General features: G+C 43.0%; 3 protein-coding genes across 5 annotated transcripts; 1 reads left to right on the top strand and 2 right to left on the bottom strand.

Moving 5' to 3' along the window:
* Positions 1–90: 90 nt before the first annotated feature.
* Positions 91–5,003, bottom strand: LOC148902304 (uncharacterized). 2 transcript variants are annotated; one of them, XM_088990721.1, is made up of 9 exons: positions 4,869–5,003; positions 4,282–4,353; positions 4,144–4,215; positions 2,574–2,743; positions 2,448–2,511; positions 1,015–1,180; positions 915–946; positions 749–849; positions 91–677 (listed from the first exon to the last, which is right to left on the bottom strand). In XM_088990721.1, the coding sequence occupies exons 1-9, from the start codon at positions 4,959–4,961 to the stop codon at positions 611–613; spliced, it is 837 nt and encodes a 278-aa protein (XP_088846847.1). In that variant the 5' UTR covers positions 4,962–5,003; the 3' UTR covers positions 91–610. The 2 variants fall into 2 exon arrangements, with proteins under 2 accessions (XP_088846847.1, XP_088846846.1); XM_088990720.1 differs by having other exon boundaries at positions 97–677; positions 749–946.
* Positions 5,004–5,052: 49 nt separating this feature from the next.
* On the bottom strand, positions 5,053–16,150 carry man2b2 (mannosidase, alpha, class 2B, member 2). Of its 2 annotated transcripts, none has more exons than XM_088990718.1 (19): positions 15,916–16,150; positions 15,696–15,842; positions 14,703–14,808; positions 14,468–14,640; positions 14,267–14,382; positions 13,667–13,844; positions 13,385–13,583; positions 13,105–13,295; positions 11,715–11,880; positions 11,510–11,649; positions 9,236–9,513; positions 8,974–9,165; positions 8,666–8,912; positions 7,833–7,943; positions 7,565–7,757; positions 5,835–5,954; positions 5,649–5,761; positions 5,451–5,568; positions 5,053–5,380 (listed from the first exon to the last, which is right to left on the bottom strand). In XM_088990718.1, the coding sequence occupies exons 1-19, from the start codon at positions 16,042–16,044 to the stop codon at positions 5,277–5,279; spliced, it is 3,021 nt and encodes a 1,006-aa protein (XP_088846844.1). In that variant the 5' UTR covers positions 16,045–16,150; the 3' UTR covers positions 5,053–5,276. The 2 variants fall into 2 exon arrangements, with proteins under 2 accessions (XP_088846844.1, XP_088846845.1); XM_088990719.1 differs by having other exon boundaries at positions 11,510–11,646.
* A 43-nt stretch (positions 16,151–16,193) lies between these two features.
* smim20 (small integral membrane protein 20) lies at positions 16,194–18,488 on the top strand. Its single transcript, XM_088990723.1, has 4 exons — positions 16,194–16,390; positions 16,529–16,585; positions 17,041–17,103; positions 18,294–18,488. Exons 1-3 carry the CDS (start codon positions 16,279–16,281, stop codon positions 17,073–17,075), a joined length of 204 nt encoding a protein of 67 aa, XP_088846849.1. The 5' UTR covers positions 16,194–16,278; the 3' UTR covers positions 17,076–17,103; positions 18,294–18,488.
* The last annotated feature ends 1,702 nt before the right edge of the window (positions 18,489–20,190 follow it).

Here is a 20,190-nt window from a genome sequence, read left to right as displayed (position 1 = left end):
GGAGGGGGTCAAACATGTCCCTAAAAGCGTCTGAGATATTTTTTAATGTCATTTGACAAGTTTCCCATGTTTGTAAATTATCTTGTCCAAGGTTTTGACGGTCGTCTAAAGCTGGGTGATTGAAAAAAAAAACAGATTGCTTTATTGAGCTTTAACTTTTTTTTTACATTTGAAAAAAAAAATCTAATTTCTGATTTTATTTGGTGGCAGTGAATAGTTTCCGATCGACAAATTAAAAACAAGGACGGCTGTGAACTAGTCATGAGGATGGAATCAGAAAATTGCGAAATACAGTAAAGTCTCGTTATATCGATATCGGTTATATCGATAGTCCCGGTTATATACGATACTATTTCTATGCACGCACGGAGAAAATTACATGCAAACAGGGTCGGATATATCGATAGTCCCGGTTATATCGATATTTTTTCGGACTCCCTTGAATCGATTTCACGAGACTTTACTGTATAACCAAACGGCTATTTGTGCTTTCGTCAACCATTAGTTGTGAGACAGGAAGCAGATTCCACCCCAAAAAAAAAACAATCAACGAGAATGAGTTCATGATACACACGTTGCGACGTCTGCGTCCTGCTCCACGTCCATTTTTTTAATCCGCTGTAGCTCCAGTAAAGTTTGGACGTGGAGACGCCGCAGAGGCTTCACCTCCTCCAGGACTGGAGAGCAGACATCTGTTACAATCTCATTCAAAACTCAATTTATACAATTTTTTTGTTTCTAAAAACACCTTTGTCGTAGTGCAACTCGTCGCGGTTCCCGCAGACTGCGTACGTCTCCAGGAAGTTGAGGAGCGCTCCGGTGGCGAGGAAGCGTTCCGGCACAGGAAGGCTTTGGATGTAGCGCATGTCAAGGGCAAACGGGTTGGAGGGGAAGGGCACCGTGCAGAGACTCACCAGCTCGCTCACCACGTCCCACACACGAATAACTACAAAAAAAAAAACAACATATGATGTTCCCAGGAGAACTTTCTCCACTCGGGTTTGGATTCCAGACCTCCAGTCTGCCAGTCGGTGATGGACTTGAGCTTCAGGGGCGTGTCCCTGACCATGGAGTCGGTGCCTCGGATGCTGACCAGGCGCTCGTGGTTGGAGCGAATCCAAGCGTGGGGGCGTCCGTATTTGACGTAGCCCGCCAGGAGAAACAAGGTGCAGTTCACCTCCTGAAGAGTGATTCTCAAGTTCTTCACAACGTTCATCCATGCCGATGAAAATACATTTTTGCTCTACACTAGATGGTAGAAGACACAATTAATCAAGCGATTGTCAACTGGTTGTTCGGCTTTTCTATAAAAAAAGGACTTTCCTGAGCCTCAACAATCAATAGAAATAAAATTGATGTCATGAAAGCAATTTTCTAATTACCAAATTTTCCGGTGCATAAGGCACACCAAAAAGCCTTGATTTTCTTGAAAAGATGACCCTGCGCGTTATCCGCAGGTGCGTCTTATATGTGAAGTCATATTGAGCCACTGACTCCACCCCCTGTAGAGGAAGTAGTGCGTTATCCCATCCTCGACTGGAGCACCATTATATGTGAAAACTGGTAGATTTATATACCGTATTTGGTAAACCTTTTTCATTCATTGCGGGTGCGCCCTATAGTCTATACAGTTTCAATTTGTGGCAAAAATATATGGGAAAGGATGTGAAAAAATAATCATAGTCGTAATAATGAGGAGGAATCTGGCAATTTCACCATTTTTCAAAATTGTTCAGCCCTACAAAAGAGTAAAAAGTATAGATGGTTTTTCTTTTGCTAAAATGAAGAGATCAGTGCTTTTATGTGTAGTTGTGACATGTGACTTGTATACATTTTTGTCATTGTTGCACTCGGCCTGTCAAGCTTCTCTGAGGGGCAAATATACCTTTCGGAATGAGTTTCTTGAACAATACATTTATTGATGTTGACGTGTCCAAATCTGGTCCTCAAGATCCCCCACCCAGCCTATTTTTGATGTCTGGTTTTGCTATCCCTGCTCCAAAAACGTTACCAGTTGATCAAAATGCTGAGCGCAAGGGTGTCAGTCATTTTTTTGCGGCGGGCCACATTGTAGTTACGCTTTCCTCCCAAGTGGGCCATTATGAATTTGGGGAAGCCATTACAATGTTTTATCCCCTTCACATATTACATCCAGAGCGCTCAACAAATTTTTCAAATCTGAAGTCAAGAATTATGACTGTTATTGTGGTTAATATCAGACAATTTAATATTTTGGTTGGGACTTTAGCAAGCATCATGGCACTTGACCTGCTTGATTTGCTTTCGCAGGCCGAATAACATGATCTGGCGGGCCACATTTGGCCCCTGGGCCTTGACTTTGACACCGTGTGGTTTAGCAGTAGCCTGATACCGGTTTTGATCGCATGTGCACCCCTGGTGGAGAGGGACGAGGTATGTTACTTTGATCGGAAAAAGACATCACTTACAGGCACTGCCATCTCTTGCTCGCTGGGGGAGGCTGGCAGGAGATGTTCCTCATTGCTGGGCTGCCTGAGAAGAAAAAAAAGTCATCAAATTGTCATCATTTGAAATGTAAATTCCTCTAATCTCACCTGGCCGTGTGCGTAGTTCGTGTTGGGGTAGCTGGCGCCGGGACCCGGGCCTCCACAGGCGTGGGGGAGCCTGCCTGGCTGGCAAGGCTGGGGGAGCTGCTGCTTGATGAAGAACAGTTGCTGCTGCTGGAGGAGGCTCTGGATACTGCAAAGCCTGGCGAGCGCCAGCCCTGATTGAATAATGAGATTTTTTTTTATATGGCGTCTCTGAGCAGTTTTTTTTATACACCTGTCTATTGGAATGGGGATTTCTCCATTGTAAGACCAATAACATTGGTCATCTTATCTTATTGTAAATCAGTGGTTGTAAAACGCTGTACCAGTACCACGAGATATTGTCAGGTGTGGCGTGGGAAATTATCCAATTTGTATGGTCATGCAGTTTATTCTATGGTGGATGAATGTGTAATACTCTTCCAAACCAGTAGGTGGCAAATCAGCAGGTAGATAATTGCATTGTGTTTCTAAATTATTGGCTAAATCTATGTGCTAGCTAGTGGCCATCTATTTGCTGGCTAATAACTATGTCTTTGCTGGCCATTAGCTAGCTGTTTGCTAGCGAATGGCTATCTATTCGCTAGCTACCTAGCTTGCTATCTATTTGAGTAACTTTCGGGTTGAGTGAACGCTAGTGCGTGTGGCTGCCGCTGCTCACCCACAGAAAAACATATCCGGTGACTGTAAAGTGACCTTGAGAGTTTTGAAAAGCGCTTAGAAATGTATTATTATTATTATTATATACAAGCACAGGTTTCTGGAGATTTGGATTTACTTTTTTTGGAGATGGTATGACACAGACTTCCTTGTCCTTGGTAGAATAATAATAATCATAATACATTTACAAGGACATTGTACAGTCACAGGATAAGATTTTCTGCGGGTGAGCAGCGGCAGGCAGACGCACCAGCGTTCACTCAACCCGAAAGTAACACACACATTTGATGAAAAACTGCCCAACTGCGCTATGGTTCCAAGTAAATTGAATCTTGATTTCCAAACCAACCCCCCTTTATTTCAAAACATCAATGTGGAGCATTTTCTTCACCTGCACGAACACATGGAGAAATGAGAGACGTGCACGAGCCATGAAAGCAAGTCATCATGTCGCTCAATTTGTGGCTAAAAAAAGTTTCACTGGCATTGTAAATGGGACATTTGGACTGTCCATCCAAACCATTTATCAAACTGAGTGAGATTGATGTTTATTTAAACCTGATTCAATGTGTTGTATTTTTTGTGTTATTATTCAAACTTTAAAAAACTCTTACAATAACAACATAATAAACCCTTTAATTGTTAAAACAAGCTAATAGTGTTGCAGGCACTAGGACCATGCATCTCACCCAGCAGGTGTACAGCAGGCAGCGTGTTGATTTATGTTAAGAATATTTTACTGCATTTTTCCATGTTTGAGTCAGATCCACTTGTTAGCAGTTGGAATACACACGTGTCTACAATCAGTCGTGTGTGTACCTTCCTCAACTGCTACAATTTCTCACATTTTTGCTCGTGTTTTTTTTCAATGAACGAAACGTCCCTCGACTGAAAAAGACTGCTGTAGATCACTGACCAGATCTTCATTGACAACAGTCAGCAGAAGCTCCTCTTTCCCCCTTAACCAAGGCTGGAAGTACTTGAAACCCTGGTAGGGGGAGACGAGAGGTCATATGATGTGTAAACAACGTCCCCGTTTTTGATATGATTGCACCTGTAAGGAACCCAGTAGGGCCAGATCAGCTAAAAAGTGCTGCAGCTTCCTCCGCTGCTCCCTCTCTCGTTTCTGCACGCAGAATTGAAACCTTTAATGTTATTTTGGACGTCCAAAAACTGGGGATACACATTTTGTGCGGAGATGAACAATATAAAATTATTAAACACAAAACGTTGGTAGGGGTTTTCAGTAAGTAACAATACACAAAAAATATCTGTGTGGGCTTGCCGAATTAAGTCAACAAATAACCGATATTTTAAATTGGTTAGCTGGCGGCCAAGTGCGCATGCTCAGTAAATCGTTGCTAAAAAGGGACTGGTGCTTTATCACAGTCCGCTTATCTTTATATTCACAAGCCATTGTATGCGTGGAACTGCAAATGAAACAAAACGAATAGCGGCTACAAAATATTTGAAAATAAAGGTGACGTTTAACATCCTCGAACATACTGGCTACGCCCCTTTGCTTGATTCGTTGCATATCGCAGCCAATGATTTATTTCAAAACGCAACAGAACATGCTTCGGATTTATAAATAAATATATTTTTACAACGACCAAAAAAATACACATCAGTGTGACTTACGCTAACGGTGGTCATCACCCTAATGCACGGCAATTGATGGCTGTTTGCAGCTTCCGGTGTTGCTCTCTGGATTGTAGCGCCCCTAGAGGCCATTACGGAAATGCACCGCTTCGACACCACAGTCCAACAATTTCCTCCTGGTCGTTGAAAGTAAAATTGTTTCTCAAAATAATAAACGGTGAGATTAATTAAACACGAATGTATTAATACTATATAACAGTTATTACCATTAACAACAATCTGGTAACAAAGCAATGAAAATAATCATTCTATTCAATGAGTGAGACTGTCATCATAAATCATCATGGGGATGCCCACAAGAACAAATGAAGGCACTTAATACTCTAAAAACACAACAAAATAAAAGTAAACAAAACACAGGAAAAGTTAATCTCCACAGAAGGCAACTTAAAGATCCCTAGAGTTGAATGAAAGAAAGAAGGTTCGGATTTCTTTTGCTGAAATGGTCACTGAGAAAGGATCGTCTCCAAAGCGCCTGGAGCTTGTCTTCCCTGCGAACAAACAGAAGGTACATTTAGGATGTGTGGATCTGAACAGCAAGTGCCAAAATGAAAGTCTTACTTTCCCCTTTGTCATCTACTGTTTTCCACGTCCACCTCCGCAGGCTACCGATATCCCAAGTCCCCGTCAGGGAGCGCTCCTCCATGGCCGACAGATCCCCAATGCCCCGGAGCACATCCTGTTAACACAAGTAAATTCAAAATGTATACCGGTAACTGTTTCAGTGTAATAATTCAACAAGCGCTGTAATGCTGTCACCTTCAAGCTGATGGTGAGCGGCTTTGAAAGCTCTGGGTCTTCTCCTGCCTCAAACAGATGCATGATTCTCAACAGGACCCGGTCATAGTCTGGCTCGGGTTGGGCATTTTCACCTGGATGCACACCAACACAGTTCTCGGCTCCAAGTCTAATCTCGATCGCTGAATGTGACTTTCCGCAGCTGACCTGAGCGGACGCTGTAATTCCAGCCAGGGATGCTGAGGCTGAGCAGGTGCAGGTTGGGCGGCAGCGCCACAGCATGGGCGTGAGGGCTTCTTTTATGCTCATCCTCCTTCCGGAACAGATCTAACATCAAGGTAAATAAATGCACAAAGTAGTGTACATGAGCCTCCACACAATGAATAATGTCTGTTTTAGCGGTGCCGATTTTGGGAAATCTGCATCGCTTGTGTGGTATCAAATTCAGTAACAACACGTGGACCCTTTGAAGCAGCTGACGTTACAGCAAGATGGGCGGTCTAAAGCAAAATGGCCAACTTCCTGTGTCTCTTCAAAGATGGCTTATTATTGTGAATCCAGTGGTGGTAGACATCGCTGTTGAAGATCGCATTGCTAAGTAAAACTGGTCTTTGCAGACATGACGTCTTGAGACCTTTCTGCGCATTTATTCGGGATAAAGCAGGATGCTAAATTTCGTGGTACTCAGTAAAATTGGGCCTGATGGCTATTTTTCTTACATTAAAACAAATTAAAAAGGACCCCTTGAAGTGGACACAATGACCCTAATAGAGACATGTCCAAAGTGTGTTAAGTGATGCCATATAGAGGCTCAATTAGGAACAGCAAATTAGTGCAGGCGTCATTGAAATGAACGAGCCCTCCAATTTTCTGAAGTGGAAATGTTCTCCTTTTTTTTCAATTTGCTAAAATTCAAAGGACCCCTGGAAGTGGACAGAAATACCTTAAAACAGTCCAAAGTCGGGGCCGAGAGCCAAATGCGTCCCGTGGTCAAATTTCATGAGGCCCACAGCCTCCGTCATCAAATCAATAGCTTCTGGCCCACATGTAGAATGAATCCATTGGGCAGTATCACTGTTACCTGCGTGTGCTAAGTGCTGCCACTTAGAGGTTCAATTAGGAACTGCAAATTAGTACACCAGTCATTGACTGAATGAGCACCACAAATTCCTAAAATGGCGATTTTTTTCCAATATTGCTTAATTTTCTAAAATTGCGTTTTTCTTAATGTTTTCAATTTTATAAAATGGCAAAAACCAACATGAGGAGGAAAGTTGACTGTCAATGTCAATTCATTTTGGATATTCATATTTCAAATGAGCCAAAACACATGCGTGAGTCATTTTTATTGGTACAGTAAAGTCGGAAAAAATATCAATATAACCGGACTATCGATATATCCGATCCTGCGGCTTGTAAATTTTCTCCTTGCGTTGATAGAAATAGTATCGTAATAAGCAGTACTATCGATATAACCGATATCGATATAACAAGACTTTACTGTATTTTGCGTTTGACTAAAAATATCAGTTTTAGGTATTTTAGATGCTATAACACGTTTTCCTGATGTCAGTTGGGCACCCAAAAAATTGTGTTGGTTGTCCTTGAAGATAGCTGAAAATTAAACTACAAAAGCAAATGTGAAAGACAGAATGGCTCACTGAAATTTATTTTAATTAAATGCTGTTCAATGTCAAGAATGTCTGCCAATATTGCCCCCTCACATTTTTAACACACCAAATCTGGTTGCAAAAACGTTTGAACCCATTTTGCTGCAAAGCAAAATGGCTGAATGTCTTTTCGAGCTTGTCATCTTGTTGAGTCGACTATCAAGTTTCATGTAGCTAAATTAAACCATCTTTGGTGACTAAGTTGAGTAATTGACATTTGAAACTGCAAACCAAACACAACTTTAAAAAATCGAGTTGGGTTCTCACGTGGCATGCCGACGATCATGACGATGGGTCTGTGCTGTAGCTCTATGGCCTCCCTCTGGTAGATTTTGCCGGCGACGCTTTTGGAGGCTAGCATCAGCCGCAGAGTGGGCCGGACCACCGAGCTATCGTTGAGGGTCAGGTTGTAGCCGAGGTTCCATGGCAGGTTGTTCCACAGACGCCTGTGGAGCATCACCTGGGGGTGGGCGGCGGGGAGCAAAGGACAAATGGAAGGCAAGTGGTGTGTCTTTCCAACATCAATCGTTTCTACCTCCAGTTGTCCGCCGGCTTGGCTGGAGACGCCGTGGGCTTGGTCGCCCACCAGGACCAGTCGGCTGAGGTCGTCCTCGATATAGGCTGTGCGAACCATGGGGAAATAATTCTGTAACATTGATCACAGGTGAATCAGGGGGTGCGTTCCAGATCAACGTGGTGTCGTTGGTCTGGAAAAGTTTTGCTTTGTCGACACCAGCTCGGTGTCGAGGAACTACAGTATGTCGAAGTGATCTGAGGAGTTTCTTTGAGAGAAAATGAGCGCTTTACCGTTATCTATGCGTCAAAGAACTAAGTTGAAGTAAGTTGAAGGATTGCATTGAGACACAAGTATTGCTTTGTAGCCATATGGTGGCATCTCCGTGTTGAGGAACATTGTTGAAATGAGCCGAGGAGTTTGAGCGAAAAATTAGCACTATGCCTTTATCTAGGCGTCAAGGAACTAAGTTGAAGTCAGTTGAGGGGTTGCATTGAGACAAAAGTATTGCTTTGTCGCCATCTGGCGGCATCTCTGTGTCGAGGAACTATACTGAAGTGAACTGAGAAGTTTCCTTGAGAGAAATTGAGTACTTTGCCCTTATATATGCGTCAACGAACTATGCTGAAGTCAGTGTAGGGATTGCCTTGAGACAAAAGTGTTGCTTTGTCACCATTACGTGCTATCTCAGGGTCAAAGAACAATGTTGGAGTGAATTTAAGAGTCAAACCGTCCCAAAAGCTGAATTCTGGAGGTACACCATGACATAAATAAACTTTGTCATCACTGGGGAATTATTAAACATTTTTTTTGGGGGGGGGGGTGGTGGTAAAAAGACCACAAGTAGAACCTACTCGAGCTAAAGTGTTGTTGGCGAACTCTCTATGTGTCCTCTTCATCATCTGGTAGCCGTTGTTGTCCGTGTACAGAGTCCTGTCACTCTTCAAAGACGAGCTGGTCCTGAGGACGACTTCGGTGTTGACGGCGAGTGGCCCCAACGAGTACGTCTGCTCCAGCGCGTGACACCGCCGCACTTTGCTCCCAAAGCATTCTGGGACGCGGGTGACGATGGAGAAGGCGTAGTCCTCGTCACTTTCGTTCCTTGATGGTGCGGTTTAAACGTGAGCGGATGGGAAAACAAAAGGCAATTGCCGATACCCACCTGTAGAAGTATTGCCTGATTTCAGTGATGATGTCACCGGGCACTATTTCCATTTGCACGGCCTCATACGCCCGCACCGCCGAACCATTAGCGCTGAAGATATAGTTGTCTGAGATGGGCCCTACTTTCACATCGCCGTTGGCTCGGTACTCCCAAAAATCTTGAGTCACCTGAACCCGTCTTGGGTCTTGCCTGTTGGAGACACACGTATGCGGGAGACAAAGTGTGTTTTATGTTTTAAATGATGAAGCGGGTGACTTACAGATGTGTGATACTGTGTAGTAAATTGGTGTCCTGATCGAACATGATCTTATAACACTCGCTCAGAACGGGCAGAAGCCTGTGACCCGTTTTCTTCCGGTCCCGGACGCTGCGCGTTTCGAAAGGGACCACTTTGGCTTCGAACGTGCTGCCGCACTTGGACCTCCGTGCGCAAGGCTTCTCTGAGAACTTGATCAAGTACTTTCTCTGTTGAAGACCTTCCAGGTCCGCCAGGATGAACAAGTCATAGGTGACGTTGGATAAGGCAGACCTTTGTATCTGTGAAACACATCAGATTGGACCTTAAAACCAAAACGGCAACCCTCTTGTGTCTATACAGGTATGCCCCCTTAAGTTTTTTTGTAGTGCTCATCATGACACAAATATCCACAAAATATCATCTAGTGAAGTGAAATTGGCTTTGGAGTCTTAATTGTCAAAACAAATCCATAAGGATCCCTAAAAATGTATTTCGCGGGCAAACAATTTTTGTTTGTGGTTCTACTCATTTATGACATGCCTGCAAAACATGTTGCTGTGTTAAACTCGCTTAAAGGACAACCGACGTCTCCGGAAAAAGTTGTGTCCATAATTTGTGAAATGGCTTCAAATGACTTCTACTGGGCGTATTTTAATAAGATTCCACCGCTATATTTTACGTTTTAAGACTCGCGCTGAACATTCAGGAAGGCTTGTTTTTGAGTTGGTGGTTTACCGTAAAAAAGACACATTGTAGCAGTCCTTCCATCACTTCAATGTATTTTGCTGTACTCTTTTTTTAACCTTGTGTTACATCCAAAAGTCGCCAGCAGAGGGAGTCCAAGCTCCATGGAAGGAATGTATCAGCCTGTGGAAACGGGCTGATTCATTCCTCACAGCTCGGTGGCCATTTTCTTGCCTCTTTTTGGGTGAGACATTCCCCCCCACCCGTTTGCCTCAAAATGACATGGAATAAATTCTTTAATCGATTGCAAACATGTATGCTTTTCTTTTCAGGACTATTTGAATCATATTCATAACTGGATGTGTAACAAGAAAGCATATTATCCGAATCTGAAGCCATTGTTTTGATTCTCCAGCAATGCAAGACGTCTTGGCGTGACGTCACGAACTGGGGGCGGGACTTTCTGAAAATGCCCAATTCGCAGCTCAATTTTTTTGCAGATTTTGGACACTTTAAGTCATTTTTATTGGTGTTTTGCATTTGACTAAAAATATCATACTGTGGGTTTGGGGTATTTTAGATGCTATAAAACGTTTTTCTGATGTCAGTTAAAAAACAAAAAAGTAACGTCGGTTGCCCTTTAACTGGGCTAATTTTCCAGTACACCTAAGAATGGTGAAAATGTATTTACACAATAAAAAACAACCTGAGTTATTATTGTATTTTTTGTGGGTCTACTCGTTTATGGCATGCCTGCAAAACATGTTGCTGAGTGAAACTGGCTTCATTGGGTTGAATTTTCCAGTAACCTTGAAAATGGGTAAAATATCTTTTGAATGCCAATCTTGATGTATTTATTTTTTCATTTTTGGTGGGTCTACTCAATGACATGCCCGCTAAATATGTTTTTGAGTGAAGCTTCTTTGGGCTGAATTTTCCAGGAAACCTAAAAATTGGTAGTGTCTTACATTTTTTTGTGTGGGTACACTCATGAATGACATGCCTGTAAAATGTCATGTTTCGAAGTGAAACTGGCTGCATTAATAATAAATAATATTACATTTCATTTATAAGCGCCTTTCAAAATTCTCAACACTTTACAGTCACAGGATATCATTTCTGCAGGTGAGCAGTGGCAACCACATGCGCCAGCGTTCATTCAACCTGGAAGTAATATAAAGTAAAAAAAAAAAAAAAAAAAAACAATATGTACGTATTGCATTGTATTGTGGACAGCCACCCTCATTTCAAGCTCATATAACTCCAGGCCCATATAATTTAGGAATTAACTCCTATTTTCTGATGAAAGAACAGTGTCTAACATTTCTAATGCTGCATTAAATGCTTATGTAGTCATAAAAGTCAATATTCTGTGGGTGACACTTTTTTGCACATTTCTGGCAGTGAATGAGTTAATCTCGAAACCATTGGGCATCTTTCCACTGCGAGACTAATAAAGGCTAATTCAATTTTCCAAACATTCAAAGGTTCCCTGGAAGTGGGGAAAATGACCCACAAATGCCCCCCACCCTAAATCAGACTTTTGTCTTGTCAGTCAATTTGTCCTTTGAGACTTTTTGGTTGAGTTCGCATACAAATTGTGTCATCTACCTGCGCAGGGACGGGTCGTCTCGACTCATCAAAGACACGTGCAAACGGGAACGTCACAGTGACGTTGATGACCGTCGAGATGTTCCACGCCAGGGGGTTGTAAACGATGACGTGTTGCTCCAAATTCTTCCCAGCGCCTGCTTAAAAAATACCAAAATGTCATGAACGCCATTATATTGCAGAACGACAAAGAAATCCACAAAACCTTTTTTGTGGTTGCAAGAGGCATTACGAACGTCGACGCCATGCGGTAGCAACAAGATGGCCGCCAAAAGCTCTTCGACGCCCATCATGGCTTGTGTGAGATGCTGCAGGTACATGTCTGCTACTTTTGGGGACTCTGTGCCAGTGATGCCGTCGTGGTGTTGAACCTACAAATAAAATGTGGACATCGTAAAATCAATGAGTTTAAAAATTGGATTGACGAGGCCGGGGGGAAGGGGTGGTGATGTGACTATTCACAATATTTTGCCATCACAAACTCAAGAGTGGTGGAAACTTTCATTTTTATGTTCTGCTCAAAGCTATAAAATAACGATTTTAGCGTCATCTGGTGGAATGTTAGTGTAAATGAGCCGTGTTCATTTTCAGAGCGTGTTAAAGGACAACCGACACCATTTTTTTTGTTTGTTTCCTAACTGACATCAGAAAACGTTTTACGGCATCTAAAATACCCAAAACAGGCAGGCTGATATTTTTAGTCAAATGCAAAACACCAATAAAAATGACTTAAAAGTGTCCCAAAACTACTTCAAAATGACCTCGGAAATGGAGTTTCAGAAGATTCCCGCCCCCTTGTTCGTGACGTCACGCCAAGATGTCTTGCCTTGCTCTAGAATCCAAACAATGGTTTCAGATTCGAAGATGCTTTCTTGTTACTCATCCAGTTATGAATATGATTCAAATAGTTCTGAAGAGGAAGGCATAAATGTTTGCAATCGATTAAAGAAGTCTTTCCGTATCATTTTGAGGCGTCTGGACAAAAATGTAGTGTCCCAGAAAATGCACAAGATAGCGTCCAAGCTCCGTTGGAAAAGGGCTGATTTGTCTGCTGGGAATTTGTGTCAAATAGTATCAAATAGTAGTCTTGGTGCAACACACAACTATTCACCATCACGTTATTTATGTGTTTTCCTTCTAATTTCGCCATCAACACGATGTTTACAGACCAAACAAAGTATCCAAAATGCATTGTGTGTCGCTTTCTCGGTCAGGGGCATCCCTGATGTGACGTCACGAAGGAATCGTCACCAACTCGAAAACAAGACTTCCTGAATATTCAGCGCGAGTCTTAAAATGTAAAATATGCTATATGCCGTAGAATCTTTGTAAAATACGCTCAGTACGAGTAATTTGAAGTGATTTTACAAATTATGGACACAACTTGTCCGGAGGCGTCGTTTGTCCTTTAAACGCCAAGTTGACGTCAAAAAGTGAGTTGAGGAGTTTCTTTTTGGTAGTGGTTCATCATCTAATATTACAGTCGACCTACTTTGAACTGTCTGATTACTTCAGAAATTTTGTACGCGTCTTAAAATTTCATATCCCTCATTTCGTGTGCGGAATAACAAAACTCCGCGGCGCCAAATTTCCACCTCCGAGACGGCCCAGCGTAGCGCTTTTAGCTTCACAAGCGCCCAGTCTTTTGCGACCGGTCCGTCCGGATAGTTAACCCGGTACAGCGTGAAGAGAGTCTCGGCCGCACGAAGTTTCGCGCTGGCTCGCCTCGCCGCCCCTTTTAGGATGTTCCGAGAGGCATAAAATCCCGTCCAAGCCTGGTGGGACTCTACCAAACAAAAAACAAAAAAACGAGTTATCAGGTCCCGTCATGTCACGTTTTTTTAAAGTGATGTCATGAGTGTTTTATTTTGTTACCGGTAGAATAAGGCAGGAAGTCTTCACTCCCGCGCACCTCCCAGACAAGATCTGCGTCGTGTATGGCTTGGAAGTATTCGCCAACTGTGGCGTAGCGGACCGTGACCCCCAAGTCTTTACTGTTTTTGTTAATGTAGTCCATTAACGGGTCCATGTTGGCGAACTGCACGGACGAATTGTAGAACTGTTTGTCACAACCCTGAAAACGCAATTTGACAAGTCAGTCGGACGTGTGCAAACTTGCTAGCTTCATTGATGCAAAGGTTGGAGAGATTTTGTCACCCATGGCCACAGAACGTGCTTGGTCCGAAACCAGCCGGCCCTCTGCTTGATGTTCTCCACCATGGTGTTGGCGTAAGCGCGCACCGTCTCATGGGTAACGGGTAAACTCATGTTGGGGTACACGCCATCTTTTGGGGGGTCGGGGAATAAGGCCACGCCATTCCAGTAGAAGCCTGAGCTATAAATTCAGACATTATAAAAAAATCGACGAGGCGCTCTAAATCAGGGGTGTCAAACTATTTTTTTCCGCGGGTCACATTGTAGTTGCGGTTTACATTCAAGGTTCATTATGAATTTGAGGAAGCCAATAGAATGTTTCATCTGCTCCACATATTACATCTAGAGCGCACAACAAATGGACGAATAATTAGTTTTCTAATCTGAAGTGGAGAATAACAGGTGTTATTGTGGTTTACATGGGACAATTTGAAATTTTGGTTCGGACTTGAGCAAGCATCATGAAATTTCTCAAGTTTGATTTGCTTTCACAGGCCAAATAAAATGACATGGTGGGCCAGATTTGGCCCCCAGGCCTTGCCCATGACACTGGTGCATTCGACCAAGGGTTGTCAAAGTCATTTTTTGCCAAAAAAAGACTACCTGTTAGAGAACGGCAGGTAAGACGGAGTGCAGTAGCTGAACTGGTCCATGGTGTGAGTGAAGATTTGCTGCCGTTCTTGCAAAGATGCGGAGCCTCTCCAAACAAACTGCAATTTCTGCATTCACAGCACAACAGCAACAAAAAGGGGGTTGGATGAGTCACGAGTCCGGTACGATTCGACACGGCAGTCCGGGCGGCACCTTCGCATTCTGCATGTAGTCTTTCAGATCGTAGTCGATACGCGAGATGAGATGAGCATCGAAACCAGCCATGGCGAAGAGCACGGGCGTGGTGGCGGAAGCCCCGAACGGATCGACGCCCCAAGAGAAACGAGGACGCACACCGAATGTCTCGAAAAGGAAACCGTGGCCCTCTGAAATGGAAAGACCGCAAAGTCAGTCGGCGGCAACGCGGCGGGAAACGAGCCTAAACTACCTGTCATTTGCACCAGCAAATCGTCGAGATCCGTCACAGCTTCGTCGGGCATCACTTGGCCGCCCAGGACGAACTCAAGTCGACCTTCGCTCACTAGTTGGTGAACCTGGACGAGAAGACGAGTCGGCCTGTACTGTCAGTTCGGGAGAATCTTTGCTGCAAGTACTCATGAGTGCTTTTTTTCAATCCGATCAAACAATTGCTAAACAATTTAAGATCTTTAGTGGCTCAGTTTGTAGAATATTAATTGTTTTCAACTTTTATTATGACAGCACTTCTATAGGCAAAACGAACTTCAACATAGTTGTATTAAGTTCATCCTGTCGACTTGATATTTAATTTAAAACAGATTCTTTTCTTGCAGACAGTGTAGTATAGGTGTTCAAATACCTGACATGTTTTGGCGTATACTTCCGCCTTCGTCAGAGTGACGAAGCGGTCTTTTAATGAACTTCAACATAGTTCTTTGAATCAAAAGTGCCATCTGGCGGTCACAAGGCATTACTTTTTGTCAAAATAAAACTCAACAATGCACTTCCACACACTTTATTCACACTAAAATTACAGTACGTGGCAGCACACAGAGTTACTTTTGTCGAAATAAAACTCAACAGCGCCCTTGGATACAGTTTCTTTCCACTAGGATGGCACACAATGGCACCAAAGCACTACTTGGTCTAATGGGAAAACTGTCACAAGATGGAACCAAAACAAAAACTACGTTTGTCCAAATAAAACTCATAGTTGTGTGTCTTTGTGCCGGATCAAAACGGATAATGCATACCAATGACAGTACAAAAACTCACTTACTCCTTACTTTGTGTATTTTACTTTGTGTATTCTTCACTTTATGTTTACTTTTGGTCCATGGGGGTTACCTGTCACTCCATTTTGGATCGATTTATTTGTATGCAATAAATCAACCAAACAAAAAATAAATAGTACAGATAAGTTAAAATGTTGACATTTCGGTGACTTATGCCAGCATCGTACTTGTTTCTTTTGGGAGCCTGACGCCACATTATCCCACCACAGTCGAAAGAATTCCTGCTCGACTGCAATAAACCTGCGATTCTTCTCCTTGGAAAGCTCCTCCGTCACGCTGTTGTACACGTTGGCTGCATAGGCATGCATACTCTCCTGTGGATAACACGGTAGTAGGAGTAGGAACGGAGAGAAAAAAAACAACAACAAAAAACAGCTAAACTTCTACCTGCACTGTATAAACCCAGCCGACGTCCATGTGACTGTGCGGGATTACAAACGTCTGAATTGGTTCGGTTGCATTTGCCAACCCATGCGAGCATGAGAGCAAATAAATTATTGTGAGTAAAAGTCGCATTTCAAAAAAAATAATAAAATTGAATCCAGAAAGAGTGGATAAAAGCGAACACTGGTGCAAAACAAGCCTTGACTTCCGTGTTATGGTCGTGAGGCATCACGAGACAAACTACGGGAAGCCAAGAGGGGGGAAATTCCCATAATTGCCGCTGGATAACCTATTTACCCGGAAGTAATTATTTCAACCACAATGTCCTTTTGGAGGTGAACTTTTCTCTCGCCAAACGATCAAAAAATGATGTCCAAAAACAGGAAAATGGTGTTTATATTTGGAGGGTTTGTAACGGCCGTTGCTGCTGCATTTTACCCCATTTTCTTCTACCCGCTCGCCCACAGAACTGAATACAGTAAGTGGCCAACAATTACCCTTGTGATTTGCCTGTTTTGTTTTACATCACTGTTACATCCAGGAAAAAAACAATGTCCTTTACGCGTAAATTGGACCTGACGTATCCGAATTAACCTATATTTCGCACCCCCTTAAGGAGAAGTTCAGAAGATGAACCGGGCAGGAATCGAGCAGGCCGACGTGCAGCCCGTCGGTAAGAGCTCAGCATAACACAATTATTCCTATTCTTCAAAAATCGACGTAACTTACAGTTTATGATAATCATAATAATACATTTCATTCATAAGCGCCTTTTAAAACTCTCAAGGCCACTTTACAGTCACAGGATAAAGTTTTTCTGTGGGTGAGCAGCGGCAGCCAAATGCGCCAGCGTTCACTCAACCCCGAAGTAACTCAAATAGATAGAAAGCGAGTTAGCTAGCTAATGCATAGCAAATAAATAGCTAATAGATAGCCAGAAAGCCAACAGCTATACAGCTTACACGAACAGCAAAACATTTAAACCATGTTTAAAAGGCCACAATATGGCAAACAAAAACACAAGCTTTGTGATCATAGATGTATAAAAAATGAAATTGATGAACCAAATGAAGTTACTATTAAAACGTTATAAAAATCTGATGGTTATTTTGTTTTCTCCCACCTCAGGGGTGAAAATTTGGTCTGACCCATTCAAGAAGTGACTCCCAATGGACTTATCTGGAGCGGCGTGTGAGTGAACCAAGGATTTCACATTGTCATCATTTTACCAATTCAAAGGGACCCGTGATGAGAAATAGACTTTTTAATGGGGACGGGATGGTGAAGAAGTAATTACCGCGTCTGCCTAGCTATGATATTATTTTAATATTGTCCATTGGTGTGAACGTGAATGGTTGCCAGGGCGAAATGTACATCAACACCGCCCCAATGCCAATCGGTGACATGGCAGCTTGACTGAGCGAATATCCAGAGCCACTTTAAAGCCATTGTGTTGTCTATTGTTTGGACACAAACAACTTGTCCACCCTTCAAGTGTAAAATTAAACAACTACAACTCTTTTTTTCCATATGTGCTTGTTCACCAAATACAGACAGTTGAGTTGACTTATATTGGAAAATGAAATGACAACTAACAAACATTTATTTGAAATACATTGGCATCTAAATGTTAAACACAATTTTACCTTAAAAACATTATAAAACATGCACATTTTTTGTAGTAATTTAAATGGGACTGAACTGCCCCGAGGGCGTCATTCTTTTCTTGACCACAAGAGAGAGCCCGCTCTTCACTCATACGAGGAAGGCTTTTCCCTTTTCGTCCAATTGGAGGAGCCCTTATCATCGAAAAAAATAAAAGCTGCTGCTTGGCATTTTTTTTAAGCGCAGACCTTCACCCCAACCTCAACTCCCTCTCTGGCGAGCAATTGTTAGGAATAATGAAGTCATTTGTTGAAGTAATTATTGTTGAAATAATCGAGCAGTCGGCTTCTGTCAGATGTCAAAAGAGAGAAGAAGTCTTTATGGAGACGCAACTCGAAACAGAGTTTCCCAGTGCGACTAAAAACGAGAGCTTCCAGCGTTCACCCCCCTCCCCCCTTTCCTCCCCTTTTTCTGCTTTTGTGGTTTCCTGACATTGAGCAGCATCCCTCAGAGGAAAGATGGGTCGGAGAGAGATGAAGAAAGAGCTCTAGCATGTGTTTATGTTCCTTTGTGCACTTCCATCTTTCCACATAGCCTGTACTTTGGGACTCTCGGGTCCGCCGCCAGTCCAAGGCGAAGATCCACTCTCCCCCTCCATCGACAAACGGCCCCATTGTTTATTCGAGCGTGTTATTGTTGGGCCGCACTTCGAAACGAGAGAAAACTCCAGAGCCTGGCCTGAAAATTCCTCTCATTCCCCTGCTGGTGTTTTCCAGATTCCTCAAGCGACGGCTCCCGCGAGCCGAGGGGGAAATTGAAGCGAGCGGCGAAGAGGAAGGGAAGCGCATTCTTGAGGCCACGCGTCACCTACACCACACAAACACACACACACACACACACACACACACACACACACACACACACACACACACACACACACACACACACACACACACACACACACACACACACACACACACACACACACACACACACACACTGTGTTGTCTTCTTGGCCTCGCCGGCTGTTGCGGCGCTTCGGCCACTTTGGTAACTACAACTGTTTGATACTCGAGTATTTTAGCAGAAAACTGTGAGGTTACATCAAGGGTTAGATTAGCCTTGTAGTTACGGTTTCCACTCAGGAGGAGGGGGGGGGGCGTTCTGAATTTTGGGATGCCATTAAAATGTTTCATCCCCTACACATATTACATATAGACTGCACAACAAATTAATGAATAACTAGTTTTCACATCTGAAGTCAAGATTAATGACTGTTATTGAGGTTTACGTTGGACAATTTGAAATGTTGGTTCGGACTTTAGCAAGCATCATGGCACTTGACATGCTTGATTTGCTTTCACGGGCCGAATCCAAAGAAATGGTGGTCCAAATTTGGCCCCCGGGCCTTGACTTTAACACATGTGGGTTACATGGTTAAAATTTAGATTTTGTTTGACCCCAGTATCGTGATTTATTATGCGATTATTTTTTTCCAAAGCTATTTTATTGCACGCAGTAAATTCTTCTGTATTCTAATAAACAATATTCTGCATGTTGTACATAAATAATTTGGTCTTAAATTCTAGATGTGGGCAAAAATAAAAGCAAATGAACCATGGCTTAAAATGCCGACTTCAATTAGTTTCCCAACGGTACTCAAGGCGTTGCGGTCTTTTAAACGTCCAACTTAACGAGATTCTACCAAACGATGCGCCGTAAACAAGTCAGTGAGTCATAAATTGGATCACAACAGTCATGCAAACAAATTGGCGGCTCAGTCGCTTCAGCTTTTCATGCAACGATGACATGCAAACCGGTGGGAATTGACTTCTTTTGCCCTGAATTTATTCAATTATGACAAAAATAAACAAACAAATAAATCATGCATCATACATGAAAGACAGTCTGCGAGGCAACTTTCTGGTTTGTGCGTCTTTGCTACCTAAAAAGTCACATCTGCTCAGGAAGTTATAGTACTGTTCGCTTTTCATAGAGGATAAAGAATATACGCACGTGATCGGTGTCTATTTTCACGTGACCTTCGCAGTTGTTGGAGTTTCTGCCACGTAAAGCCGAATACAGTACACCGTAACACCCATGCTAGTTTTGTTAGCTCATCTGTGGTGCCTGCTAGCATTCGGCTAGAAGTCATTTTTTCTTTTTATGTTTGCCCTTTTTCAAGCTGTTTTTCCCCCTCTCTCTTTGACACCACCGACACACAGCCGTCTTTTAATAATCACACCAAGGTCACGTTTTTCACAAGAGTTCAGCTTGTAATTAAGCCTTTGGGACGCCGTCGTCCGTCCTTTGGATTGCCCCGTGACCGTTCATTTCGCGTCTTTGTCAGTCTTTTCATCTGGTTTTTGATGGAAGAAAAAATAAAAACCACATGTCGGAGGGGGTTGCACAGGAGTGCGTGTGGCTGCGGTTGAGCAACCTCCAAATGAGGTGAGCAGGAAATTGCCGAACGCGACGTCGAGGTTGCCAGGATCCTGTCGCACGCGGCCCTGCGGACGCTTTTGGAGCTGCGCAGGAAATGTTTAAGCAATTAGCCCAGGGGTTAAAATGTTGGAAAGAATGTCCATTTTTTTGTGCTGCAGAGGAAAATATTTGTTATGCATGGACCTCATTTTTCCAATCTTGAATTTTTGTCTTCTCGCGGGACGTTCG

Source organism: Hippocampus bargibanti, linkage group LG02, assembly GCF_051943395.1.
Source record: "Hippocampus bargibanti isolate YZ-2025 linkage group LG02, ASM5194339v1, whole genome shotgun sequence".
NCBI lineage: Eukaryota > Metazoa > Chordata > Actinopteri > Syngnathiformes > Syngnathidae > Hippocampus > Hippocampus bargibanti.
Note: the sequence above shows the minus strand (reverse complement) of the source record. Positions and strands in the feature narration are given on the sequence as shown.

What these genes read in the sequence shown, in the direction of transcription:
- LOC148902304 (XM_088990720.1), bottom strand. Translation starts at nt 4,961, where the DNA reads ATGGCCTCTAGGGGCGCTACAATCCAGAGAGCAACACCGGAAGCTGCA. An exon ending in CGAACTACGCACACGGCCAG is followed by an intron (nt 2,512 to 2,573) that starts GTGAGATTAGAG and finishes TTTTCTTCTCAG; the next exon opens with GCAGCCCAGCAATGAGGAAC. An exon ending in CGAGTTGCACTACGACAAAG is followed by an intron (nt 678 to 748) that starts GTGTTTTTAGAA and finishes TCTGCTCTCCAG; the next exon opens with TCCTGGAGGAGGTGAAGCCT.
- man2b2 (XM_088990718.1), bottom strand. Translation starts at nt 16,044, where the DNA reads ATGCGACTTTTACTCACAATAATTTATTTGCTCTCATGCTCGCATGGG. An exon ending in AGCACGTTCTGTGGCCATGG is followed by an intron (nt 13,584 to 13,666) that starts GTGACAAAATCT and finishes TTGCGTTTTCAG; the next exon opens with GGTTGTGACAAACAGTTCTA. An exon ending in AGTAGATGACAAAGGGGAAA is followed by an intron (nt 5,381 to 5,450) that starts GTAAGACTTTCA and finishes GTTTGTTCGCAG; the next exon opens with GGAAGACAAGCTCCAGGCGC.
- smim20 (XM_088990723.1), top strand. Translation starts at nt 16,279, where the DNA reads ATGATGTCCAAAAACAGGAAAATGGTGTTTATATTTGGAGGGTTTGTA. An exon ending in CGCCCACAGAACTGAATACA is followed by an intron (nt 16,391 to 16,528) that starts GTAAGTGGCCAA and finishes CACCCCCTTAAG; the next exon opens with GAGAAGTTCAGAAGATGAAC. An exon ending in GGCCGACGTGCAGCCCGTCG is followed by an intron (nt 16,586 to 17,040) that starts GTAAGAGCTCAG and finishes CTCCCACCTCAG; the next exon opens with GGGTGAAAATTTGGTCTGAC.